Source organism: Grus americana, chromosome 3, assembly GCF_028858705.1.
Source record: "Grus americana isolate bGruAme1 chromosome 3, bGruAme1.mat, whole genome shotgun sequence".
Classification (NCBI taxonomy): Eukaryota; Metazoa; Chordata; class Aves; order Gruiformes; family Gruidae; genus Grus; species Grus americana.
In genome coordinates, this window is record NC_072854.1 from 90387185 (window position 1) to 90411448 (window position 24264).

The 24264-nt window shown below is 36.2% G+C and overlaps 1 protein-coding gene across 9 annotated transcripts in view; it reads left to right on the top strand.

Moving 5' to 3' along the window:
- The window catches only part of BIRC6 (baculoviral IAP repeat containing 6), a 188518-nt gene that overhangs the window by 91263 nt on the left and 72991 nt on the right, over window positions 1–24264 (top strand). For all 9 annotated transcript variants that reach the window (XM_054820680.1, XM_054820685.1, XM_054820682.1 and 6 more), the window contains 13 exons: window positions 1586–2148; window positions 5179–5354; window positions 5893–5989; window positions 6164–6358; window positions 8225–8425; window positions 9061–9340; window positions 11466–11722; window positions 12919–13027; window positions 13522–13743; window positions 16439–17219; window positions 18158–18301; window positions 20061–20190; window positions 23838–23969. In XM_054820680.1, the coding sequence (XP_054676655.1) occupies window positions 1586–2148; window positions 5179–5354; window positions 5893–5989; window positions 6164–6358; window positions 8225–8425; window positions 9061–9340; window positions 11466–11722; window positions 12919–13027; window positions 13522–13743; window positions 16439–17219; window positions 18158–18301; window positions 20061–20190; window positions 23838–23969 (3287 nt within the window). The remainder of the gene's footprint in view (window positions 1–1585; window positions 2149–5178; window positions 5355–5892; window positions 5990–6163; window positions 6359–8224; window positions 8426–9060; window positions 9341–11465; window positions 11723–12918; window positions 13028–13521; window positions 13744–16438; window positions 17220–18157; window positions 18302–20060; window positions 20191–23837; window positions 23970–24264) is intronic.

A 24264-nucleotide genomic window follows, 5' to 3' on the forward strand; every position in this document is an offset into this window, starting at 1 on the left:
GTAGAGGAGTGCCACTGGGCAGGGGAGAGATAAGAGCTTATGGCTTGTCTTTTACAGCTCTACTTCTTCAAGGCTAGGTCAGTGGGCACGAGACTGCTGTGTATACAGCAGTACACCAGAAATGTGCTAATTGTTGGGCCTGAAGTACATTAGGAATTATCATTTATTTCTGGTATGGATGTTCTGCTCATCCTCAGACAAAGGCTTCGTATGATTAGGGATGAGCTTCCTCAGTTTCTGGCTTCCCAGTAGGTGGCACTTTGGTGTTATCTATTCTTTAATCGTACAGCAAACAGTTTTGGCCTTCTCTTAAGAGATTTTACCATAGTAACTTAAATTGAATGGGTGGTGTTTACCAGGTTACATTGGTAATCAGTCACTTATACAAGAAATGTCATAATACAATAAAATCATTAATTCACAGTGACTCTTGGAATGCATAGCTGCATGCCATAATTTATTTGAAATAAGCTGATGAGACCACTGAAAGGATAGGTTTTGAAATGTGTTAGATTTTTTTTTTTTTGAGACAAAGCAAAGGTGGGACTGAAATGTCATAAAGTGGAAGCAAAGCACCAGAAAAGGGGTTAGGTGGTTATTTCTAAAACTTCAGGTAAATATTGAAGTATACCATGTCTGATCAAAGCATAAGATTGATTGTGAAGAAAAGCAGTATTTTACTGTTAGAACTAATTAAATGCCAAATATTTTCTTCAGGCCTGATTCTATAAACTGTTTCATTCTGTATTTAAATTTAGAAGTTATAGTAAGATTAATCAATGTCAAAAGATACAGAGAAATATATCAAAAATCAGTAACTAACGCTTCAAGAGTTAGGACCAGGTTTTTTTTAAATATGCTGATTCAAAAGGTTCATTTTGTAGTCCACCAGTGTACATGTAAAAGTAATTGGGAAAATAAACATTCCTAAAAGAGATCCTTCAAGCAATCAACTGACAAGCACCAACCTGTGCTAGTTTGAATACCTTCTGATGGTCTTATGTGTAGTTACTATTTAGATAGCTAAAACCTGACCGTTTGTCTTTCTACCTCAGGTGAAAAAAGGGGACCCCCCCCAAGCAAATCAGAACACGGGAAGAAAAAAAAAAATCATAATTTCCTGTTAGAAAACAAATAATCCTAATGATATTAAAGTATTAGATGACTTCTTCCCGTGAAGTTTCCCTGTAAATATACCAAACTTTTCACTCACAACTGAACAGGACTGTATTCCAAGCCTACACTTACAGAACTAACTGAATGATTAAAAAAAAGGTGGATCCTAAAATTTTTCAAAGGAAACTTACATCCTTAGTGGTATCAGGAAAGTGATAGCATGAGCAGGTTCTACAGGCTGTGTAATGACCAGTATATTAAAAAGTTACAAATGCTTGACTTCTGTGAAAGATCAGATTGTGCTTTAGCATGCATTTCTGAAAATGGCTGGTTTTTTATTTATTGAAAGTCTGGTGTGTTTTTTGATTCTTAAAAATCAAGAAAGAAAAAAAAAAAGAAAACCAACAACAAAACCTGTTTAACTTGTTAATATTGAATAGTGAAATATATTAAATTTTTTTTCTTTCAGGGGTGCTTTCCAGACAGGCCAGGGACCCTTGGATGCACAAGTGAAACTCCTGGAATTTACCCTGGAACAGAATTTTGAAGTTGTATCAGTTAGCACTATTTCTGCAGTAATTGAGTCTATAACCTTCCTTGTGCATCATTACATTACGTGTTCGGACAAAGTGATGTCTCGCAGCGGCTCAGACAGCTCTGTGGGTGCTCGAGCGTGTTTTGGAGGGCTTTTTGCCAATATTATCCGTCCAGGTGATGCCAAAGCAGTTTGTGGAGAAATGACAAGGGATCAACTTATGTTTGATCTGTTAAAGCTGGTCAACATTTTAGTTCAACTGCCGCTTTCCAGTAACCGAGAATATAGTGCCCGTGTTCCAGTAGCAAGCAGTACTACAGACAGCGTGTCTGATGAAGAAAAGGTTTCAGGAGGCAAAGATGGCAATGGAAACAACCCTAATACTCAAGGATCAACTGCATATGTGGCAGACTTGGTGTTAGCCAACCAACAAATTATGAGCCAGATTTTGTCTGCGCTTGGCCAGTGTAACAGCAGTGCTATGGCAATGATTATTGGTAGGTATTTTGTAAATAAAACGGAAGATCTTGGAGTGGTAAAACACTTAAAACTTCTACAAACTCATAAATTGGCTGTATACATGAAAGAATGTGTCACAGAAATGACAGGAAAGAAGAGCCTGATAGGAAGTGAAAGGAGCAGACAGGTATGTGGAAAAAAACCTACCATGAGGTGGGAGACAGTAATTAAAACCAAACAGGAATGCATTTGACATTTGAATTTGCTGAATCTCAGAATGGTCAATGTTGAAAAGGGCCTCTGGAGATTGTCTAGTCCAACTAGTCCTGCAGAAAGGGTCAACTCGGACCCTGCCTCATAGAGCAGGTTGCTCAGTACCTCGTCCGGTTGGGTTTTTAATTCCCCAAGGGTGGAAACTCCACAACTGCTCTGGGCAACCTGTTACAATGTTAAATCATTCTTAAAGTAGAAAAGCCCTTTTCTTGTGTTTAAATGGAATTTCCTGGGTTTCACATAGAGGCCATCACATGCTTCTGCAGTTTGTACCGTAGACACGTTACCTCAATTGTTCTCTGTGTATTGCATTATTTTCCTTTTTTTTTTTTTTTTTTTAATAATTTCTGAAAAAGACAAATTACAATTGTGGCCCTTGCTCAGAATACGTAAACTTTTCTATTCCTCTGTTTTACCAGTTATCTCATTAACATCATGTTCTGGGAGTTCCAGTCATGTATTTGTGGGTGGGATCTTCCTGCTATGAACAAGTGAGGAAGCTGATGATATTTTGAACAGCAAAATTGCTGTTGGTCAGACATGTACCTAAGGTGCATTTTCTCAGAGAGATTGTCTTTGTGACTTGCTGGTGAGCTGTGATGATAGCATAGTGTTTATTTGTACAAATTAAACCACTGACTGAAATACCATGCGCAAAACTGGAAAAACATTTTGCAGGAGGATAGGCAAAGAGTTTGCACTCCATTTCAGGCATAATAGTTGTAAAATTTTGTTCTCCTTATAGCAATTCTTGTTTCGAAGAAAGTTCCTGGCCTATTCTGTGTTAGTGTCTTGTAAGCAGATGTGAAACTGTTAACCAGTGCTATTATCAGAAGACAGTATACTTTTTGGATGAGAGCACATGAATGTTAGACCAGTGGTTCATTTTGGCATAAAAGCAATTGAGGAAAAAGTAGCAGCCTCCAGTTGTCAAATTAAACAGCAGGCAGGATTTGACAAGCCTGGATTGCGCTGTTGGAACCTTCCCGAAATTAATTCCAGAATGTCTCCTCCTTTACTCTGGGTAGTTGGTGTCATATTGCAAATACGCTATGAACACTGACAGTAGTTTGTTCTGGGAATGGTGGTTTGTGCTCAATATGTGTTTCTTTGGGGTGAAATTCAAAAATTCTTCTCCTCAACTTTGATGTCTTTCTAAACCACTGATTTCTGTCCAGCAGTTGTTTTGCATTTTTTTAAAAGACAATTTGGAAAGATACTGTTGTTTCAAAACGTTTTTCATTGAATTCAGGATATTGGGCCAGCTGATCCCTTCAGTGGATTGTTCCTCCCAGGGTCTTTTAATATAGATTATTGAAACTAATTTGTATGTGTATTTTGGGAAGATAGAACACAGCTATTTGTGGTTTTAGTTCCTTCATGAAGAGCTGTATTAAGCTCTCTCCAGACAATTCCTGTGAACAAAACATTTCTCCAAGACTGCAGCCAAAGGTTATATATATGATTCAAAAGTCAGTTATCAGCATACCATAGTAAACATGGAATAGCTAGCGCAGCATGCTAGCTACCTAGGAAAGATAAACAAGATGATGTCTGCAGATGTGTACTGATAGGTAGTGGCTCTAGTGTCAAAATTTATGCTAATAATGTTAATTTACTGCACCTGGTGAGCCAGCTGGTTGGGGACCAGGGTGGCCTTGAGTAATTTGCTTGTCACATGAAGTTAAAACATTTGTCAGATTTTTCTTTTATGACAGTTTTGTCTATTTCATTAGGTTTTTATACTTTGTCATTGACAGACTGTGAAAATCATACAAGTTACAATATTACCCTCCTATCCTACCTTCTCCTTGCCTCAAAGTCTTCACAGCAAATCCACCTTAGTTGGCTTCAGCTCCATCATTCATTCATTCTACTTAACTTTTCTAGACCATGCAGAGACTGAGTCTTAAGACTTTCCTTGTCTGTCTCCATGTATCCAATGCTTATCAATATTTTCTTTCTTGATAGCTTGAAGGTGATTAAAGTACTACAGCTGTCACTTCTCCTGCTGGAATGTTTCTCTAAAGCATGCTCCATGTTATTTTTTATTATTAGTTAGTATAAATCCACTTTCTCTAAATGGAACAGGCTTATTCCATCCATTCCCCCCACTCAAATCTAAAACCACTTTTAAAAGCTCTTCCAGATTGATGTGATATGCTTTGTAAGACAGTTGTATTTATAGACGTAAACTCTTCCTTGGGAAGACTATTCTTTTGCTTTCTATCCTCAATTTCAGCAATGTGTAATCAATATTGCTGAATGTTGATATTCAGTAAATCCTCATTAATAAATCCTGCGCTGTTACACTGAGAAGGATAATTCTGGGAGAGGTATTTCTGACAAAAAATAAAAAAAATATATATATATATACACACACACACATATATGTTAAATCGTTTTGGGGCTTTTTGGCTGCACAAGTGCACTTACCTGAAAAAAATCTTAAAATACTTGTTAGTTGCTTCTGGCTAGGAGTGATTCCAATCCTTGTAGTTCTTAATCTGTCTCCTTCACTAATTACAGTTGTTTGTATGGTCTTACCTAAATTGGATTTAAATTCCCTGGCTTCCTGGGTCAAGTCTTCCTATTTATACTGTAAAGAAGGTAGGATCTATCTAGGAACACTATTAGTAATTTACATTATCCTGAAAACTGGCCCATTTGTAGTTTGTAAATCCATGTGAACATTTAACTAAAAGAAATTTAAATATCCTTGAGTTCTTTTATGTGCTGTAATGGTTTCTTAGGTCTCAACTTCTGACCTTTGAAGTGTTTCTGTTTTCACTAAGGTGCAAGTGGCTTACATCTCACTAAGCACGAAAACTTTCACGGTGGCTTGGATGCAATATCAGTTGGAGATGGGTTGTTCACTATCCTGACAACACTTAGTAAAAAAGCAACAACAGTGCAAGTCATGCTTCAGCCAATTCTTACCTACATGGCCTGTGGGTACATGGGAAGACAGGTAAGTTCCCTTAGGTCTGTCTGCTGTACTTCAAGTGAATTATAGCTTTGTTGATACTGTAATCTATAATAAGCTCAGAAAACTGAACTAGTGCTGCGTAAAAGAAATGTTAACATTATTCATCTCACTGAACTTTGGTGCTGAAGTTAGGAAGCCTCTCTCCATTGCCCATGGTAGAGGTAGAGTGTGAGTCTCTGTAAGGACATTTTAACATTCCCCTAAATGTTCCTGGCTAAAAGCTTGAAGATGGATTGAATGTTTTATTATGTTCGGGTGGGAAGCACGTTTATCGTGTTCATATTAGTAGGTATTCTTATTTCCCTTCAGCTGCTTACCCTGGTAGTTTGATCTTTTCCTTATCACAAAGACTTCTGCTATGTAGGAGTGAACCATATTGGAGCATGATACTGTTATTTTGCAGTAAATTATGGTGGCATTTCCTCTCTGGAATTTTAGCCTACTAATAGGGGATACTAATGCATATTTCTGTCATATTAATTTTGCATGAAACTATGTATTTCTTAACTTTTTCTTCTAGGGTTCTCTCGCCACTTGTCAGTTATCTGAGCCACTGCTCTGGTTCATTTTACGAGTGTTGGATACAAGTGAGGCACTGAAGGCTTTCCATGATATGGGTAAGGATGTCTTTTCTTTAGCTGCATCAAGTAAAAGGTTTATTGTAGAAAATTTTTTGGCACTTAAGGAATACAGATATGTGCCTGGAGGAGCAAACTTACTAAATAGGCCTTTGCTTGCTTAGAATCTGAAAGGTGTTGTTTTTTCCGCCCTCCTGCCTACATTATACACAGGTGGTGTTCAGCTTATTTGTAACAACATGGTAACGAGCACAAGAGCTATTGTTAACACAGCGAGAAGTATGGTTTCGACTATTATGAAATTTCTTGATTCTGGTCCCACCAAAGCAACAGACAGCAGTTTGAAAGCTAGGGTGCTAGCTTCTGAGCCTGATAATGCAGAAGGAATTCACAATTTTGCGCCTTTGGGTGAGTAATACTTCTTTCTCTTATATTAATATCCACTGGTCATTTGAATCTGTATCAAGTTCTTAACAAGAAATCTTGTGATAGTGTCAAATGTTGCAATACTATTGAATCTTCTAAACAGAGGGGTTGCTGGTGTTTCAAGATGATGTTGGTGGAGGAGGTTAGCCCCTGCTCCACAGATAAGATGACCTTTGTGGATAGGGGAAGGAAGGAAAGGGAGTGATCTGTATCTGATGTAGTCATGCATCAAGGTGGGCTCCTTCCTCCTCCTCTAGGTCAGGGGGTACCCAGTTTCAGCCCACCATCGGCCATAGGCACACTAGGACTCACTGACTTCACTTCAGGCACATCAGATTTGATGGAGCTGTTACAGAAGCATAGCAAAGCTGAATGACACAAAGTGAGCCTGAGCTGGGTCAAACAGAGCAGCAGAAGCTGGATGGGGCTGATATTGCTGCTGCTCTCCCACATGCACCTAATTGCTCCGATGTTGCCTGCATGAACGTTTGTTAGAATTGCAATGCTGTTTCAATATCAGTACAGTGGCTGCCAGTTAACTAAAATGCATGTGTTTTAAGATGTAGTTGTACTCTAATATCTTACAAAGGCTTCTTTTCACTACTAGTGTCTTAATGTTTTCTGTTGCTGCCCACTAGCCTAGCGTAGCCCACGAATGTATTCATACGGGGTGTCTCTCTGTCAAGAGGGGAGAACAAAAGGATTATTTTTAAAATTTCTGGAAAAACTGTTGGATGAGAGAAATCCATGCAGTTCTGTTATTCAAATTTGAGTGTCAAAAATAATGAAATTAAATTTAAAAAAAAAAAAAAAAAGGTTTATTTGGCAGAATAGGAGTCCATTAGAAATCTTCTACCTTGCTCTTCACAAATTCCTAAAAGGTAAATTTAAGAATCCTGCAAATGTCGGTACTTGATTACTTTAAGTAGTAAAAATCCTAAGCATGTATGGTGGTAGGTTCTTGCATGCCTTATCTCACAAATTGCAAAGTGCTTGCTATGAGTGCATCTATCTTTTTACTTCGTCAGGAGTGTGCTTTTGAAATTAACCTTTTGGGTGTCCTCATTTACTACACTGATTCTCATCATGTAGTGTTTTCTGAGAGACGAACTCGATTCATTTGGGATGAAAGTCTATCAAAACGTGTCCAGGAGTTCACCTCCAGCTACTACCTGGCATTCAGTCGTGGGGCCAGGGTAGAGCTACTTTAAAGTAAAACAGCCCAAGTATCTGGAGTTTGAACAGTGCAAATCTGGTCTTGTTGTGCCATACAACTTGCTAAAGAAGACAGCCTGGAAGATCTTCCTACTTTGTGCTTGACTCATGCTAAGATTAGAAAAATAAGGGGCTGCTGTGGTCAGGATTTTTTTTTAGTGTCTTTGAAAAAAAGATTTTTATGTGAAACCTTTTTAAAGAAAAAGCTTTGCAGACTTCCATTATAAAGTTGTTCATATTATTATTGTAATATGTAAACCTTTAAAGCCTTCATTATGTTAACTATGAATTAACTAAGTTCTAAGCATACGGTTCAACTTGCACATTTTTGATTTGTTTATTTTTGCAATAAACTCTTGATAGAAAGTTTAAGACTTTGGTAGCAAGTGTCCCCTAGCAAATTTCCAAGCACGTGCATGTGCAGGTGGATATGTAAACTGCCTATTGTAAAACAGTCTAAGTAAAAGAAAAATACCTCAGCGGTTGTCATTATTACACATGGGTTGTTATTGATAAACCAAAACAGGTGAGATAGGGAAAAAAAAGAGGTGTTTTCCACAGTTCAGATTGTAAATTAATCTGGGATTTATTAATAAACATTAATAATCAATGTTAACGGTGCTGTTTTTGAAGGTTCCATCACCTCAAGCAGTCCCACTGCCCAGCCAGCTGAAGTGCTGTTACAGGCTACTCCTCCCCACAGAAGAGCTCGCTCTGCTGCATGGTCATACATATTTTTACCCGAGGAAGCTTGGTGTGACCTCACAATCCACCTTCCTGCAGCTGTGCTGCTCAAGGAGATCCACATCCAGCCTCACCTGGCCTCTCTGGCGAGTAAGTAGATTCACTGACATTGATGCCGGTTTGAAAATTTGAAGGGTAGTAGTATTTAGAAATGATACAAAGAGTATAATCAGAGGAACTAGAGCTGACAGATTGGTTGAAAAACGCCTGTAAAATAAGTTGAAAAGCTTGCTAATTCTGCTTTCCTCAAGAATGGAAGGCCCTGCCTCTGCTTGATTTCTTCTAGCTCAGTACATGTTTTGTGGCATTAACTTTAAATAGGCCAAAAAAACTTGTCAACGGCTCAAAGCTAGTCAGAATGTGATATTGGTCAGGGGTCTTCAGGCAAAATGGTTTTGTATGGTAGTAGGAACAAAGCATGAGATTTTTGGCTTTTATTGTCATAACCCTGCTAGGGGAACATGCGGCGTTTACACTGACAGGACTTTTCTTCTTCTTAAGTCTTTGAAATAAACTCTATACACCGTGTGTCAAAGTACTGATGCATTTTAACATATGCCATTGCACAGGTCAAATGCTGCAGCTGCAGTTGTGTGGTAGTGTTTGCCTAAGATCATTTCAGTCATCTTCTTCTGTATCTTTAACAGGAATACGTGTTTAACGCTTAAAATTCAAATCAGTATCGATTTTTAAATAGTATTAAACTTTCTTACCTTACTTTGTAGCTTGCCCTTCATCAGTATCTGTTGAAATAAGCGCAGATGGTGTCAATATGTTACCTTTGTCAACTCCCGTTATCACAAGCGGTCTCACATATATAAAAATCCAGCTGGTAAAAGCTGAAGTCGCCTCAGCTGTCTGCCTCCGTCTGCATCGTCCTCGGGATGCCAGTACACTAGGCCTCTCTCAGATCAAACTGTTAGGCCTCACCGCCTTCGGAAACACCTCATCTGCCACCGTCAATAATCCATTCCTTCCCTCTGAGGATCAGGTCTCTAAAACAAGGTAAGCTTCTGGTCTCAGTGGACAGAGGCACGTTCCTGCTGGTTCATGCTTTTGTCTTTTTTTAATGATGTTTTCTGCTCTGAGTCAGATCTTGCAGTAGCAAACTATTCGTGAGTACCTGTTTTTGTAGTTGAGTTATAACATTTACAGAATCTGTTTCAAATAGAAAACTTGCCCCTTTTTTTCTCCCTTTTTTACAGAAGGCAAATATAAGCAATACCGACTTTTTTGGTAGCATGCTTAATCTGCATATGCAAAAGGCGGTCTTTCATCTCTGCGATGGTGAAAGAATGCAAAGGCTAGGAAAGCGTTCAGAGTTGCATTCTGTGTTTTTAATGGGTCGACAGTTGTCAAACTGAAGTAGCAACACATTTCTTATCCCTACTGAAGTCAACAGAGTTACATAAGTATTGGCGCAGGAATAGAAATAGGACAATGGGGTGTTTTGTGGAAGTCATATCTAATATTGCTGTTTGCGAACATTTGCGAAATAGGAACTGAATGTTGTGATTCTGGCGTATCAGCAAGATTTCTTTTCAAAAGCTTTTTTTTTTTTTGTTAGGTGGCATCTTGAGTTTCTTACTCATTTTTAAAATAAAAATGAATAAAACCTTTAGGATTTAAAAAAAAAAGTGTTAACATTTTCCAACTTTGAATTTAATTTAACGTGTGAATTTTTGAGATATCCTGGTTCTGAAATTTAGCTTACTAAATTGTAAAAAATCATCACTTTGATATATTTCATCTTTCAACCTAAATGTTTATAAATTTGAGAAGAGAGCATGGGAAAGTTTTAAAAGCCTTTCTTCTTTTGCTGGGAAAAGTTTTGAGAGTGTGAGTAAATTTAGAGAACATGAATACTGTCCAGTGTATATTTCATAAAAGCTGTATAACTGAAATTGATCTTGAATAGCAGAGAAGCTAATTTTCATAGCCAAATTATACTATTGATATATTTGTACTTCAGAAAAGGTTATCTTAAAGACAGTATCTAAAGAAAGAAGGTCAGTGTACATTCTTCGTGTCTTGAAATGTTTGATTGTGGCTTTCAGCTTAGTTTTATAAGTATCTCAATAAAGTATTGGTAGTAATATGATAGATATATTCAATAAACTTGTTATAATTTTGTTTTAGACATAAGAGAAAACTTGCTCTTTTCTAAAATGATAAATATTTAGGAGTACATTATTCCTAAAATAAAAGTGTAAACTTCATTTAAGATCTATATGCAAGTTTACCTTTTTTTTGAACTATAAGGTTAGCTGTGAAAATGAGTTAATCTCATAGTTTAGAACTTTTCAGTGAAATGATATCATTTATTTCACGTGCAGCTCAGATTGCCACCTTGTTTAAACAGCATTGTAGAATATTTTTTATAAATAAAGTGTAGTTAATGTGCTTCCACATTGATTCAATGACAATAAGTTTACTTTTCAAGCTTTTATTATTAAAAGGAATACTGAATTATATTGTTAAAGAATGAGAGAGACATGAGGGAAATGCAGTGACTAACAAATTTTTTATTTCTGCACTTTTTCTGAGTGCTTTTGAAATCAGGTTCTCTAAGGTTCACTGTAATCTATTGTAGATGTGTATGACCCTAAAAGTTTGTAATGTCAGGGAAGCTGTGCAGGTGTATAATTTCAACCACTACTGCAGAATCTTGACCTTAAATATTAATAAGTCCAATGGTGCCTAAGTGAGGTAGTGTGCTGTTTCATGTTTCACATTTATGTTTTGGCCAGCTCCTTTTAATGTAAAAAAAAAAAAACCAAACCAAAAAAACCCAACATGCCCTCCCCCGCTACCTTCCACCTAAGAAATAGGTATGTGAATCAAGAAATCTTCAGACCCTTTTGTAATAAAACTTGCAGGCTCTTAACTTCCTACCCACAGACCCTGCCTTTCTTACAACCTTAAACCAGTGATTACAACAGCATTGCTAATGCATTGTGGTCTTAAATTTAGTCACTTTAATTTGCTTTTCTCAGATGATGTCTGATCGTGTCACAGCAGTTTTCTGCGGTACTTGTCGTAGAATGTAATACAGGTAGTTATGTTATAAATGAAAAATAAAATAGTAAGAAAATTATACATTAGCTCGTTTTCATGTTTTCCTTTTCAGTATTGGATGGTTAAGATTATTACACCACTGCCTCACTCACATAAGTGATTTAGAAGGAATGATGGCTAGTGCTGCAGCACCCACTGCTAATCTGTTGCAGACATGTGCTGCGTTACTCATGTCACCTTACTGTGGTATGCATTCTCCAAACATTGAGGCTGTGCTTGTAAAAATTGGGCTTCAGTCCACCAGAATAGGCCTAAAATTGATTGACATTCTTCTGAGAAACTGCTCGGCATCAGGGAGCGATCCTGCAGGTGAGTGCAATGTTTTTCTTTTCAGTTGTTGCTTAAAACCATTGCTTGTATAAATGTACAAATATAGTATATTTGCATGTTACTTTGTGATTCTGAATTTGGGTTGCTAGAACTTGCCATTGTACTTTGTTATGCTTCTAAGTATCACAGTCTTTGTATGTGGGTAGTTCAGCAACAGTAAAGCAGTGCAACAAGGGTTGTTTTGATTTTTGTGTAGAAGAGATGGTTAGGTGAATGTTTTGGAAACATGAGAGCAGGACATGCAATATATTGTGTGAGCATCTTACCATGGATCTATGTCTAGATGTTTCAAAATAAAGACCATCCATGAGTAGTGTGAAGGAAAACAAGTGCAGCAATATTTGGGCAGTAATAGTCTGTGGGACAGTATAAATTCTGAGTAGCACTAGGTGTTGAAAATATTTACAGGTAGAGGTATATAATCAAGACATTTGAACTACTAATCTGTGTCCCACAATGAAATTTTGCAGTAGCTCTTCTGTTAATGCCCTGGAGGTTTTTTATTTATGATTCCATACCACTTTGCTTTGCTGTTTTGTGGCTTTTAAATGAAAGAAAACTGAATTCATGTTTTCCCATTTTGAAGTTACTGACACTGACAGAAAACACTCTTCTCAAAAGGGCTTTCATGACTTATTTTGCTACAAGTTAATGTTTCAGTGTAGCCTACTGTGTTTTCCTAGAATGCTGTTAGATAAAAGAGTAGTTTCCTACAGGGCAGGAGATGAACACAGGAAGGAGAAGATGAATAGGAAATAATCTGAGGAAATCATTGGTCTTAGTCCCATTGATGGAAATTGGAGTTAAATAAGCTTCCATTTTGAAGTAAACGTTTGCTTCTGTGAAGCATGAGGTTTGACAGCTCTATTGGAATTAGTCATGTCTTTTTGGAATATGTTGAAGAAAATCCTGCTAGTTAAATCTTTAAGTCCTGTGTCTGATGAACGTTGCAATGATTTTTCCTTTTAAAGGCTGAACGTTGCATTGAACATAGAAAATGCACAGTTTTGAGACAGTGGTGTGTTTAAGAATTGCATCCTTATTTTAATGGCAAAACCCAATTCAATGTTACTATTGCAATTCTGTAATAATTTTATTAGTACTTTTAAAAAATACATATATAAGTACTTCTATTATTTCCCTTCCCTTTTTTTTTTTTTTTTGAATGCGACAAGATCTGAATAGCCCTTTACTGTTTGGAAGATTAAACGGTCTCTCTTCTGACTCCACAATAGACATTCTTTATCAGCTTGGAACAACTCAAGACCCTGGAACAAAAGATAGGTAATGCTATTTGGATTGTCATGTGGAAATGTATACAAAAATAATCTCCTGAATAGTGGCTTGATGTTACTGCACAAAATCAGATTTTTAAAAATCTGTTATGAGATAGCCTGAAAGTGCGGAAATCTAAAGAAGCTTTCCCTCCTAGCTCTTTGCATCTTTTGCAGAGAATGCTGTACTTCTTTTTTGCTCTTACAAATCTAAAAAAACTTCTAGTGTTCAACTGACTTTTCTCTCAAATACTCAGATACCTGCTATATTTTCTTCCTGTGTAGCAAGAAAGCTTACATTTGTCTGTCCAAGATAAGTGTTTTTAATTCATTTTTCCCGTTAGTGATCTAAGTCTTGAGAAGAAAGAGTTGGAGCTTACTCTTGAACTTTGCTTCAAAGGAAGAGATAAATGTGTAAATCAGATTACTAAAAAACAGCCATCTAATTTGGTTTTGAGTGCTTCTTTGACCCTTTATAATGTACTACATCATCTTGCCTTCCAGAATTCAAGCATTGCTGAAATGGGTCAGTGATTCCGCAAGAGTTGCAGCTATGAAAAAAAGTGGCCGGGTCAGCTACATTTGTCCAAATAGCTCAACGAGAGAGTATGGTCTTTTGATGCCATCTCCTTCCCATTTGCATTGTGTAGCAGCGATTTTGTGGCATAGTTATGAATTGCTTGTTGAATATGATTTACCAGCGTTGCTGGACAGAGAGCTCTTTGAGTAAGTAAAGCAAAATTTTGCACCGCATACTTTTTATAACTGAATTATTTTGTTCACTGAAATGATATGACTTTAAGTGCACTCATTGTGAAATAGTAGTGGAAATTGTCATCCCTGAAGCTAATTGATAGAGTGAATACTTAAAGATATCTAAACAGGTAGTTTTGTAATTCTGAACACAAAACTGCACTTCACATATTCCAGGTATAATTGTGTTTAATAGCTTTGTTTCATGTGTATTACAGAAATATAGCTGTTAAATTCCTGTATCTAGTAAAGCATCTTTCATTTGTACCAATGAATGAAATGCCAGTTTACGAAAGGAACTTTGATAGCACAATTTTTTTTTTTGCCCTTAGGAAATGTTCATATTTTTCTGCTACCTTACTGTCGTCTTTAGGCACAAACATTCAAACGCTGGGAAATGTAGAAGTTATGGTTGTTGGTACACGTATGTGGAGCTCTTCTATATGTGCAACTTGATGGTCTTTAGATACCTGAGTACAAGCTAGACCTTTTCCAAAGACACTTTAGTGATACTATCATGGAATGGTTTGGGTTGGCAGGGACCTTAAAGATCATCTAGTTCCAGCCCCTCTGCCATGGGCAGGGACACCCTCCACTACACCAGGTTGCTCAAAGCCCCATCCAACCTGGCCTTGAACACTTCCAGGGAGGGGGCATCCACAGCTTCTCTGGGCAACCTGTTCCAGTGCCTCACCTCACCTTTGTTAATTCAAAATGAGCTTGTTCATTTGGGGAATCAATGTAAGGATTTTAAATTGCAGGTCAGTTAGTCCATTCAGGAATACGTTTTAACAGAAATACATTTTCAGGATGGATTTTAACACCTCTAATATTTGAAAAGGAAGAAATCTAATAAAAATAAACTTCCTAAAATGAATAGCCCATTTAGATTAATATTAGTATAAAAGTGGGGTTTACAACTGAATTCGTATCTTTTGGAGGAGAGTGTTGTTTTCATCACAAGACGAAATGAAAGAATACTAATAAAACTATTGTACCTAGTTTGAGTATGTATGTTGCAATATAGCCTTGTTCCTCTATGTTCTGCCAAATAAAACTATAATTCATATCAGCCAGCATCTGGAGCAAATTATAAAATACATTTTTAATAAATATAAGTCTGACAACAATCCTTCTATAAGGGTAAATAATTCCTCTAATAAAAATAACTCTCGTGTGGTCTTGATCTTATTTGATATTTTAGCTTTTGAAATATTTTCATTGATTCTAGCTATAGCTCCTAATTTCTCCTTCATGTGATATTTTACTTTTTTCTTGGATGTATTTTCGTATCATCCCCATTTTCCATTTTGATATTTCTGCTTTGGCCAATGGATACTAATTTATTCCTTAGTTATTTTTTAATATCTAGTTGGAAAAAAGTCTTATTTTTCATAGAGCATGAACTTACCCAGAAAAATTTGGCAAAAGAATTGTAGGAATATATAGTTGGAGTAGAGTTTAAGTGTACCTTTATTATATGTGGACTTTGAGAAATTGTGACTGTCTTCCCAAAGTTATGGGTCATTTGGTCACTGGAATGACTTTTTAATGTCTTCTCTTGGAGAAAGGTTTTTTCTTTTTTATCGGCCATTCACTAGGCCGGTGATAAAGCTAACTTTTGGTTAGACCCATGTTCTGTTCTAGACTTTTAGAGTCCCTTAGACTAAACACAGAGTAACACTTTCATCCAGAAGAGAGAAAAAACAATCCTTGTCTTCAAATGGGAATGTGATATAGGATGATACATCCAAACGTATTTAAAAAACTAAGATCGAAGTGGCACAAACTGTGTGTTCACCTCTGTATGTAAATGTTACGATAATGTGACTTATGGTATCATGGTACTGTGAATGCAGTTCAGAAAACCGTGGGGTTGGGTTTTTTTAAATACTTTGCCTACTCTGAACAAGTCAGTATGAAGAAGTGATGATTTCACTATTTTACAAATACCACTTTTGAAATTTAAGCTGAATAATAGGAGCAAAATTAGCTTTTGCATTCATGTGGAAGTAGATAGTATTTGAGTGGAAGTGAATTCAAAGGTAGGTGGGATTTTAGTATCTCTGAGGAATAATTCTGTTGTTAACTTGTGTCCTAAGTTCAGGTTGAGTAAGGATAGTGAAGGCAACAACATTCAACCAACAAGATTGTTGCTGCTTTCATTTTTTTGCAACATCTTTAGGGAAAACTCTTAATAAAATTTTTAAAAAATTTTGGAAACATGTTAAAATACTTTCAGTTCTTAAAAAGGATTGAGAGCTTTATGTAAATGAGAGCATGTGTGTGTGATCCTAGTAGCTGCAGCTTGGAGAGTTGAAAGCACGAAGAAGTTACAGTTGGTTCAAAAATGCATAAATTATATGACAACTGTCAAAAGACTGAAATCCTATGTTTCATATGCAGTATGTCAGGAAAGTCAGCTTATTAGTATTTTAAATACAGTATGATGAAAGAAATTTAAATGTAGGGTTGAGAAATGCCTTTTGGGTAATGAATGTCCTGCCGATAATGTGATCCAAACAAGGCTTTCGGGCTCAGCTCAGTGTTTTTTTATAACAGCTTCTACAATAGTTAATTGTAAATGTAGAAGGATGTTTTATGAACCAATGAAGAAAATAGAATAGGAGTGGCAAACTGTGTTGACATGATTTTCTGTCTTCTACAGGTCACTGTTTAACTGGTCCATGTCTCTTCCCTGCAACATGGTTTTGAAGAAAGCTGTTGATAGTTTGCTTTGCTCAATGTGCCACATCCACCCAAATTATTTTTCCTTGCTCATGGGATGGATGGGTATCACTCCTCCTCCAATGCAGTGTCAACACAGACTGTCCATGACTGATGACAGTAAAAAGCAGGACCTTAGTTCATCTTTAACAGATGACTCTAAAAACGCACAAGCTCCTCTTGCACTAACAGAGTCTCACCTGGCTACTCTTGCTGCCTCATCTCAGTCTCCTGAAGCTATCAAGCAATTACTGGACTCAGGTTTGCCTTCACTGCTTGTAAGAAGTCTTGCTAGTTTTTGCTTTAACCATACTTCTAGCTCTGACTGCACTGCACAATCAACGGATATCACCCAGGACAGGCTCAGGAGGCATCATGTTCCACAGCACTTTAATAAAATGCCTATCACGGCAGACCTGGTTGCTCCTGTTCTCAGGTTTTTGACAGAAGTTGGCAACAGCCACATGATGAAGGATTGGTTGGGTGGCTCTGAAGTCAATCCATTGTGGACAGCACTTTTATTTCTGTTGTGCCATTCTGGTGCTACTTCTGGAGGACACAATGTGACGGCACAACAGACCAGTGCAAGATCTAGCTTGCTTTCTTCAACTGTAACAACAGGGTTGACCACTCAGCAGCGGACAGCAATTGAAAATGCAACGGTTGCTTTCTTCTTACAATGCATTTCTTGCCATCCTAATAACCAGAGACTTATGGCACAGGTGAGAGAGAGGAAAAAAAAAAGTTTTAATTTCTTTATTAATAACTACAGCCAACTCTTAAAACTTTTTACCTTTTTTTTTTTAGCTTTCTTTAAAATATTTTTTTTTGTAAGCTGTCATTGACTGGAAAAGTTTTGTATTAAAATTGTTAGCTTATTGGTCTGACTTTTCAAAGTATAACAATGTTTTGGCATGGCTGTCCAGTCCTATGTATAGATTTGTATTCCTCTTGGTTTAGTGGAATAAACTTCAGATCAAAATGCAAAATACTGTATTTAAGTGGATAGGTCTAAACTCTTCTGAAATGGAATTTGGAAATCAAGCTTCATCTTTTATATTAGTAACTTAAGGAGATTTCCTGCTAAATTTGCTTGCACAACTATATACCCTGCACAATCAGTGACCAGGGAAATACAGGCTTTTGCAAAATATGGCTTTGCATTTGACATTCTAGTGCAAATTCAGCTACTTTCCTTATGTTTGTTAACCTTGCAGACCTAGTTGAATAAAAGTAATTAAAGACTTTTTTTGTTTTTCAACATTAAGAATGACAGTGCCCTGGGAACAGGTAGGCTGGAGTAAAAAATCAGTACAGTTCTGTGTTAATGGCTGGCAGTAATACTGTATTATGCAGTGGGAAATTTTTGCTTTAGGAATTTGAAAACTATTTTTCTAAATACTTTATCTTCAGGTTTTTATCTTTTTGAGTAGTCTACGTGTTTACAATTACTTTGATGCTTTACTCAATGTTTTGAACCTTTTTATAAAAAAACCTTATTTGCTGCTGGTATTTACTTCGGCGGTGCTCATTTCTAATCTGGTTTAAATGATAACTGGAAGGTAGACCTTAGGCACTGCCTATTATGGCTGTGTAGAGCTTTATTTTAGAAGCCTAAATATAGAAGTATTTTAAATCTGATGTCATCTTGCATTCCCAGGTTCTCTGTGAATTGTTCCAGGCCTCTCCTCAGCGTGGGAACCTCCCAACCTCTGGAAATATTTCAGGATTTATTAGGAGGCTTTTTTTGCAGCTAATGCTAGAAGATGAAAAAGTGACTTTGTTTCTTCAATCTCCGTGCCCAGTAAGAATTTTTCTTATCCGTATGGTGAACATGAAATAAATTTAGCCTTAAAAAAACCCCAATAAGATAATCAGCGTATATTTAACTTTGAAATATTAGCAGCTTTTTCTACTGTATGTGTTGCGGAATTTTGGAAAGAAATGTGTTGGTGAATTGTAACTCAGCACTTTAAAAGAAAATTTAAGGCACTATTCTAAGACAAAGACATCTTGTTGAAAATATACTGCTTCTGAAAGAATTGACAACTGAAATTTATGTTATGGCAGACTTTTTAATAGTATCTTTATGCATTAGCAGCAAATATAGATACAAGTTCTAGTCCTTCCAGCAGTTCTTCATTATCAGTTTCATTGAGGAACAGTTGTAGTTTTGATGCTTCAAGATTGACAGAGATCCTTCAGCGTTAGCCAAAACACCATGAATTTGTCTTGAGTGACAAATACTTGAATTAATTTATAAAGCAGATGTATGCTATTATACTTTACCAGAACACATTTATAATTAATGACTGAAGTGCTATGCTCTCAACTGAAGGCTGTGAATAAAGAAATAAAGGAAAAACAGAAGTCATTAGAGGATCTGATACTCCCATACAAGGAAAAAAATTTCTGTTTTTGTTTCTGCTGTTCTTGCTACGTCTCAGAAGTACTACATGAGATATGACAGGGAAACTGGATCAGATAGTATGAAAAGGAAAAGGAAGAACAAATACAGTTTTAGCACAAACATTTAAATGTTTTGTTTTAACCTGACTGAGATGAATTGTTAACATGGCCATTGATAATGTAAAAGTAACATCAGTTTTTCTAATAATTTGTTTTACGTAGAACCAATTTTTACAGAATGTTACTAGATATGTAAAAGCAGAAATAATATCTTGAATAGGTTTCTTCTATTAAAAACACCAGGAAACAATCTGGCTGTTCTTACTGAGAAGATGATTCCTCCTCTAACATGCAGCAAGAAATCTTAAAAATAACGTGGACATGCAGCATATACTTCTAGTATATCCAACAACATAACTATTCAAAGATTGGATCCCCATTTTTATCTCTTAACTTCTTAACCAAACTATATTTTATAAGCTAAATTCTGATTGTCATCAGTATTAAGTTTGATAATATTGCACGCTAATAAATTGGTTCTGTATGTAAATATTAGTAAACAGTCCTCCAGATGCTGGGAGCTACTGCAAGCCATGAGTGATACAACATGCGAACACAGCTCAGGCTTAAATATGTTAAGTTAAAATATTTGAAATGTTTTAACTAGTAGTGACTTAGTTATCTGTCATAATAGCAAAAAGTAGACATTAAATCTAGAATAAACTTCATCCTCAAGTCAGAGCAATAGAGAAATGACATCTTGCTCTACTCCAAGTGTATTGTGATTTTCCTAATTTAATTTCAGAATTAAGCTTTAATTTCATAAATAATTGCAAGTCTCAGACACTCAATTTTTCTCTCATATTCAAGTATCTAAAATGATTGGTTTTTTTAAAAACAAATATATTGTTTCTTATCCTAAAATAGTTCTAGGCTTTTGAAGCAAATTCTTTTGAGTTAAAAAATTTAACTAGTCCCGATTTGATGCATTTTTACTGTATACTTCCAAAGTTGAAGGATATGTCAGTTTTGGTTTTTAGCACACATAAGGTGTAGCTTTATTTTGCTGAGGTGAGTTTATAAGAACTTAGTGTTTTAACTAATTTCTGAATGTTAAAGTCATGTTAAATGTTGACTTCTTGTTTTCCTTTCAGCTGTACAAAGGTAGAATTAATGCTACTAGTCATGTAATTCAACATCCAATGTACGGAGCCGGACACAAATTTCGTACTCTTCACTTGCCGGTCTCAACAACTCTAGCAGAGGTTCTTGATCGTGTGTCAGGCAAGTTTGCAATAGTTCATGTTTTATTTTTTAAGATGCAGTTTCAAAAAAACCCACCTCAAAACCAAAAAACCTGCATGAACCAAGTATGTCTAACATACATATTCGCACTGTTCATTGATAATTGCCGAATATGAAACAGTGGGTTAAGTTGTAAGCTTTTGCATATGCCTCACGTGTTCCATGTAAAATGCACTTTTACTGGTCAAATACGTTTTTTTCCATATAAAACACTCTGGTGGGGTTTTTCTTTCATTCCTTTTTTTGTTTAGTTGGGGGTTGGTTGGTTGTTTTGGGGCTTCTGTTAATGTCTTCACAAATCTCTTGTGGGATATTTGTGAGACCATACAAATGATGCCGCAAATGTCTTTAAAACACCCTTTCATCCAGTCACTTAAATATTCCCAAATTATGTCAGTTAAATATCCTGGAACTTTTAAAAGTTTATCTCAAGATGAAGATGAAATCATTTTGCTACGAAAAAAGCATTAATGAAGGCTCCATCAAATTTCTATGGTTATGCATTTGCCTATTATATGAACATTTGAGTTTGCTTACTAAATGGAGATTTAAAACAATACTTTACTTTTAAAGATTAATTTTTAAATTGTATACAATGAGAGGATAATGTTAAGGTGTGAATTTGTTAGGTTTTTTTAAAGTTCAGTACTTCCAGTTACACTACTTGAAAACACATGGAGAGATGAACCACTCTGTGTGGGACTCTGTTGACCAGGCCTCCACAGACCATAACAGGGAATTTGACACCTGAATGGTCTTAACCTTAAAATTAATCCCACCTTGAACTTTAATGTTTATTTAAGACTTTAGAAAATAGAACGAACTATATGTTAAAGATTAGAGTTAGGGATCTTTTTTTAAATGTAGTTAAAGAGTACAATTCATACTAAAGGTGTCAAGTCCATGCCAGAGCTTTCTAGGTAAAACCAGGCAAGGTGCAAGTTCATTCTCCTCGAGTGAGAAGTAGAGCAAAATTTATGGGGTCTTATTACATCAAAAATCAGTTTTATGTATGTCTAATTAAAAAAAAAAAAAAAGGTGGGGGAAACTTCTAGCAATTCCTCTTAACTTGTACGATGTGGTTCTCAGTAATAGCAAAGAAAAGTCACAGATCATCACAGCAATTTTGCCATTTTGCAGATGTGCACTTAGCTGCATATGTATCTGACTAGGTATATGTTCCCATATATAGATATATTTATATGTGTAATTTTTGTGGAAGTCAGTGTAGATCAACTTTAATTTCTGAAGCAGATGTTTGTGGAGTTTAGACGAACTTCTTTATATCTACTGAAATTCTTTACATTGAAATTATTATCACGTTCCTTAGGGCAATAAACGTTACCTAACAAGCTGATAGAATTACTATAATGGTATTTGGCAGAATACTAGACAGAACAAGATGTGTTTGGGGATTTTAATTAAAAAAATAGTGGAGCCTAGAAAAAGGCTTGAAGCTTATTTACCAGGGAGTAGTTTACTATTTCTGATAGAATTATTCAGTATTCACTTACTGTCCAGACACGGTCACGTGTGGAATGTGACTAAGGTCTTTAGATCCTTGTGCAATTTATGGTCAGAATTACTGTAATGGGTGGGATAGTCGCTGCAAGTGAGGTAGGGATCAGTTGTTGAGCAGTGACATAAACTGTACTGAATAGCTGCCTTAGTGGTCTGTTGCGGTCAACTTGATATCCAGTGCTAATGGGCACTGGGGAGGGGATGTGGTGTACTGGAATGCATATAATTGAAATTGATGAAATGCTGACTTTGTAGGGTATCATAACTTTGAGGTTTTGCTATGGAATTGTTATTCCTCAGCTTAACTTTCATTTTAAATTAAAAGAATTGATTCTGGAAAAGTTCAGGTTTCCTTCCCTCATCTGATGCGATTTCTCTGATTGTATTAAAAGCTTTGTGATATTTGTATATCATTCCATGAAGTCCATGGTTAGGACATACTGAAGAAGACTTGAATGTATGAGAAGTAAACTGTGTTTTGGGTGACAGGGGTAGAGAAGGGATGGACTGGGGGTGGAAAGGAAGAAAAGGCTATCACGGCTGCAACAATAGGAAGTCGTGAAGATCCATCCTGTGTTGGAGGCTGTCCCTTGGCTTAACTTCTTTTTTCTGAACTACACTGTTAACGTCTCAAATTGATCATGTCATACTTTCTGCAAAAATAAATCACAATAAGCATGTTCATTTCATACTTCTTCTCCCAGCCCTTAAAAAAAAAAAGGGGGGGATGTCTAAAATTATTGCTAAATCTGTACTCATACCCCTTCACCATAGGAAGAAAATGTGCAGTGTCACTGCAGATAGGATTGTCTAGGAGGAGTACCAGTTGTTTTGTATTTCATTCACCTTAGTCTTAAGTTACTGGTCTTGGCTGGTCAGAAAAATTGAACCCCAAATCTGCGTATTACCTGAGTACTGAAAATACCATTGCTTAAGCTTCCTTAATAATTTTATTGATGACCTTGAAATTCTTCAGCAATAAATGGGCATTCAGTCCACAGGACCAAAATAGAGCAGCTCTGAAGTTTAATAATAATAATAATTTTTTAAAAAGACAACACCCAGTCTAAAAAAAAATTACATATATAGAGTGTGTGTGTGAATGTTGGGTCCTCATTAGCAGCAGTTTCACGCACTGTGTCTGCTTTTGGTCTGCACGCTATGGTCTAACATAGACATAACCAATGTCTTCAGGCACAAATCATAATATATTTCCGAGCAGGTCAAACCATATCTCTTTCAGCACCTCACCAACTGGTGATATACAATTAAAGGTAGCTGGATGGTACTTCTAGGTCTTCAGTCTGTGGTTATAGCTTAAGGCTGCTGTGGCTATGTGGAAACAAGTTACTACTTAGAAGCCATTAGAGAATTATTTGGCCATCTTGGTGCCAGTGTTGTACCTTACAAGGTTGAAGTGGTCCATTGGCACCAGTAATCAATAATTTAATAGTTGCCTGCTGACATTTCTGATCTACATTTTGTTGAACTGCAGTAATCTACTGTTCAGTTAAGCAAACAGCACAAGTTTTGGATGTGTAATGTACTTTAGGCATCTTCCAATTTCAGAAGAACAATCATGCTTGCCATTTCTGAAATTGAGTCAGTATATAACACTAGATACTCAGACCCAAATACAACAATTTATTTAAATAAGTCTGCAGGTGTCCTTAAAAAATATTTGGTATTTTTGTTGTTGTTTTGTTGGGGTTTTTTTGTTTTGATTAGTGTTTTTTGTGGTGGTTTGCTTGTTTGATTTGGTTGTTTTTTTTGTTTTGGGGGGGGGGTTGGTTTTTGATATTTTTTGTTTAATCTCATTTTTTGGTTGGTTGCAGTGGTGTTCTAACATGCATACACTTGGCTCATCAGGTAATGGTTTAAATTGTTAGTTTTAAATTGTCAGAGGACAGATTTTTGAGGGAAGAGGGGACCAGAATTATCATAATACCTTAATTCATGGATATTTACAAGACTATAACTGCCCGTGATGGAACTGTAAGCCACTAAAATAGTTGAGAATAGCCTTGTTAAAACCTATAAACTAACAAAATCAACTTGATATCTTGAAATGCCTGTCTCTCCTCTTTTTTTTTCCCCCTGTATAGATACACCCAGTATCACAGCTAAGCTAATTAACGAACAGAAGGAAGATAAAGAAAAAAAGAACTATGAAGAGAAAGAAAAAGTCAAAGCAGAAAATGGATTTCAGGACAATTATAGTGTTGTTGTTGCTTCTGGTATGCTTTTTTTTCTTCCAACTTCTGAAAAATGGATCTTTCTTACATTAATGGTGGTGGGAACAGAATCATATCTACCCACAATTTTTTTTATTACTAATGATGGTTAAAAAATTTGTAGCACCCAGTGAATCTAACTGGCTGTTATGCAACAAAGATTGGTTCCTGGTAGAACTGCTGCCTCTAGCATATTATATACTTTGACAAATTTCTACCTAAATGTGTGTGTCAGTGATACATTGTGGATGCTGTTGCTAGTGCATTTTACAGGATTTTGTAGGGGTATATCTGGAGC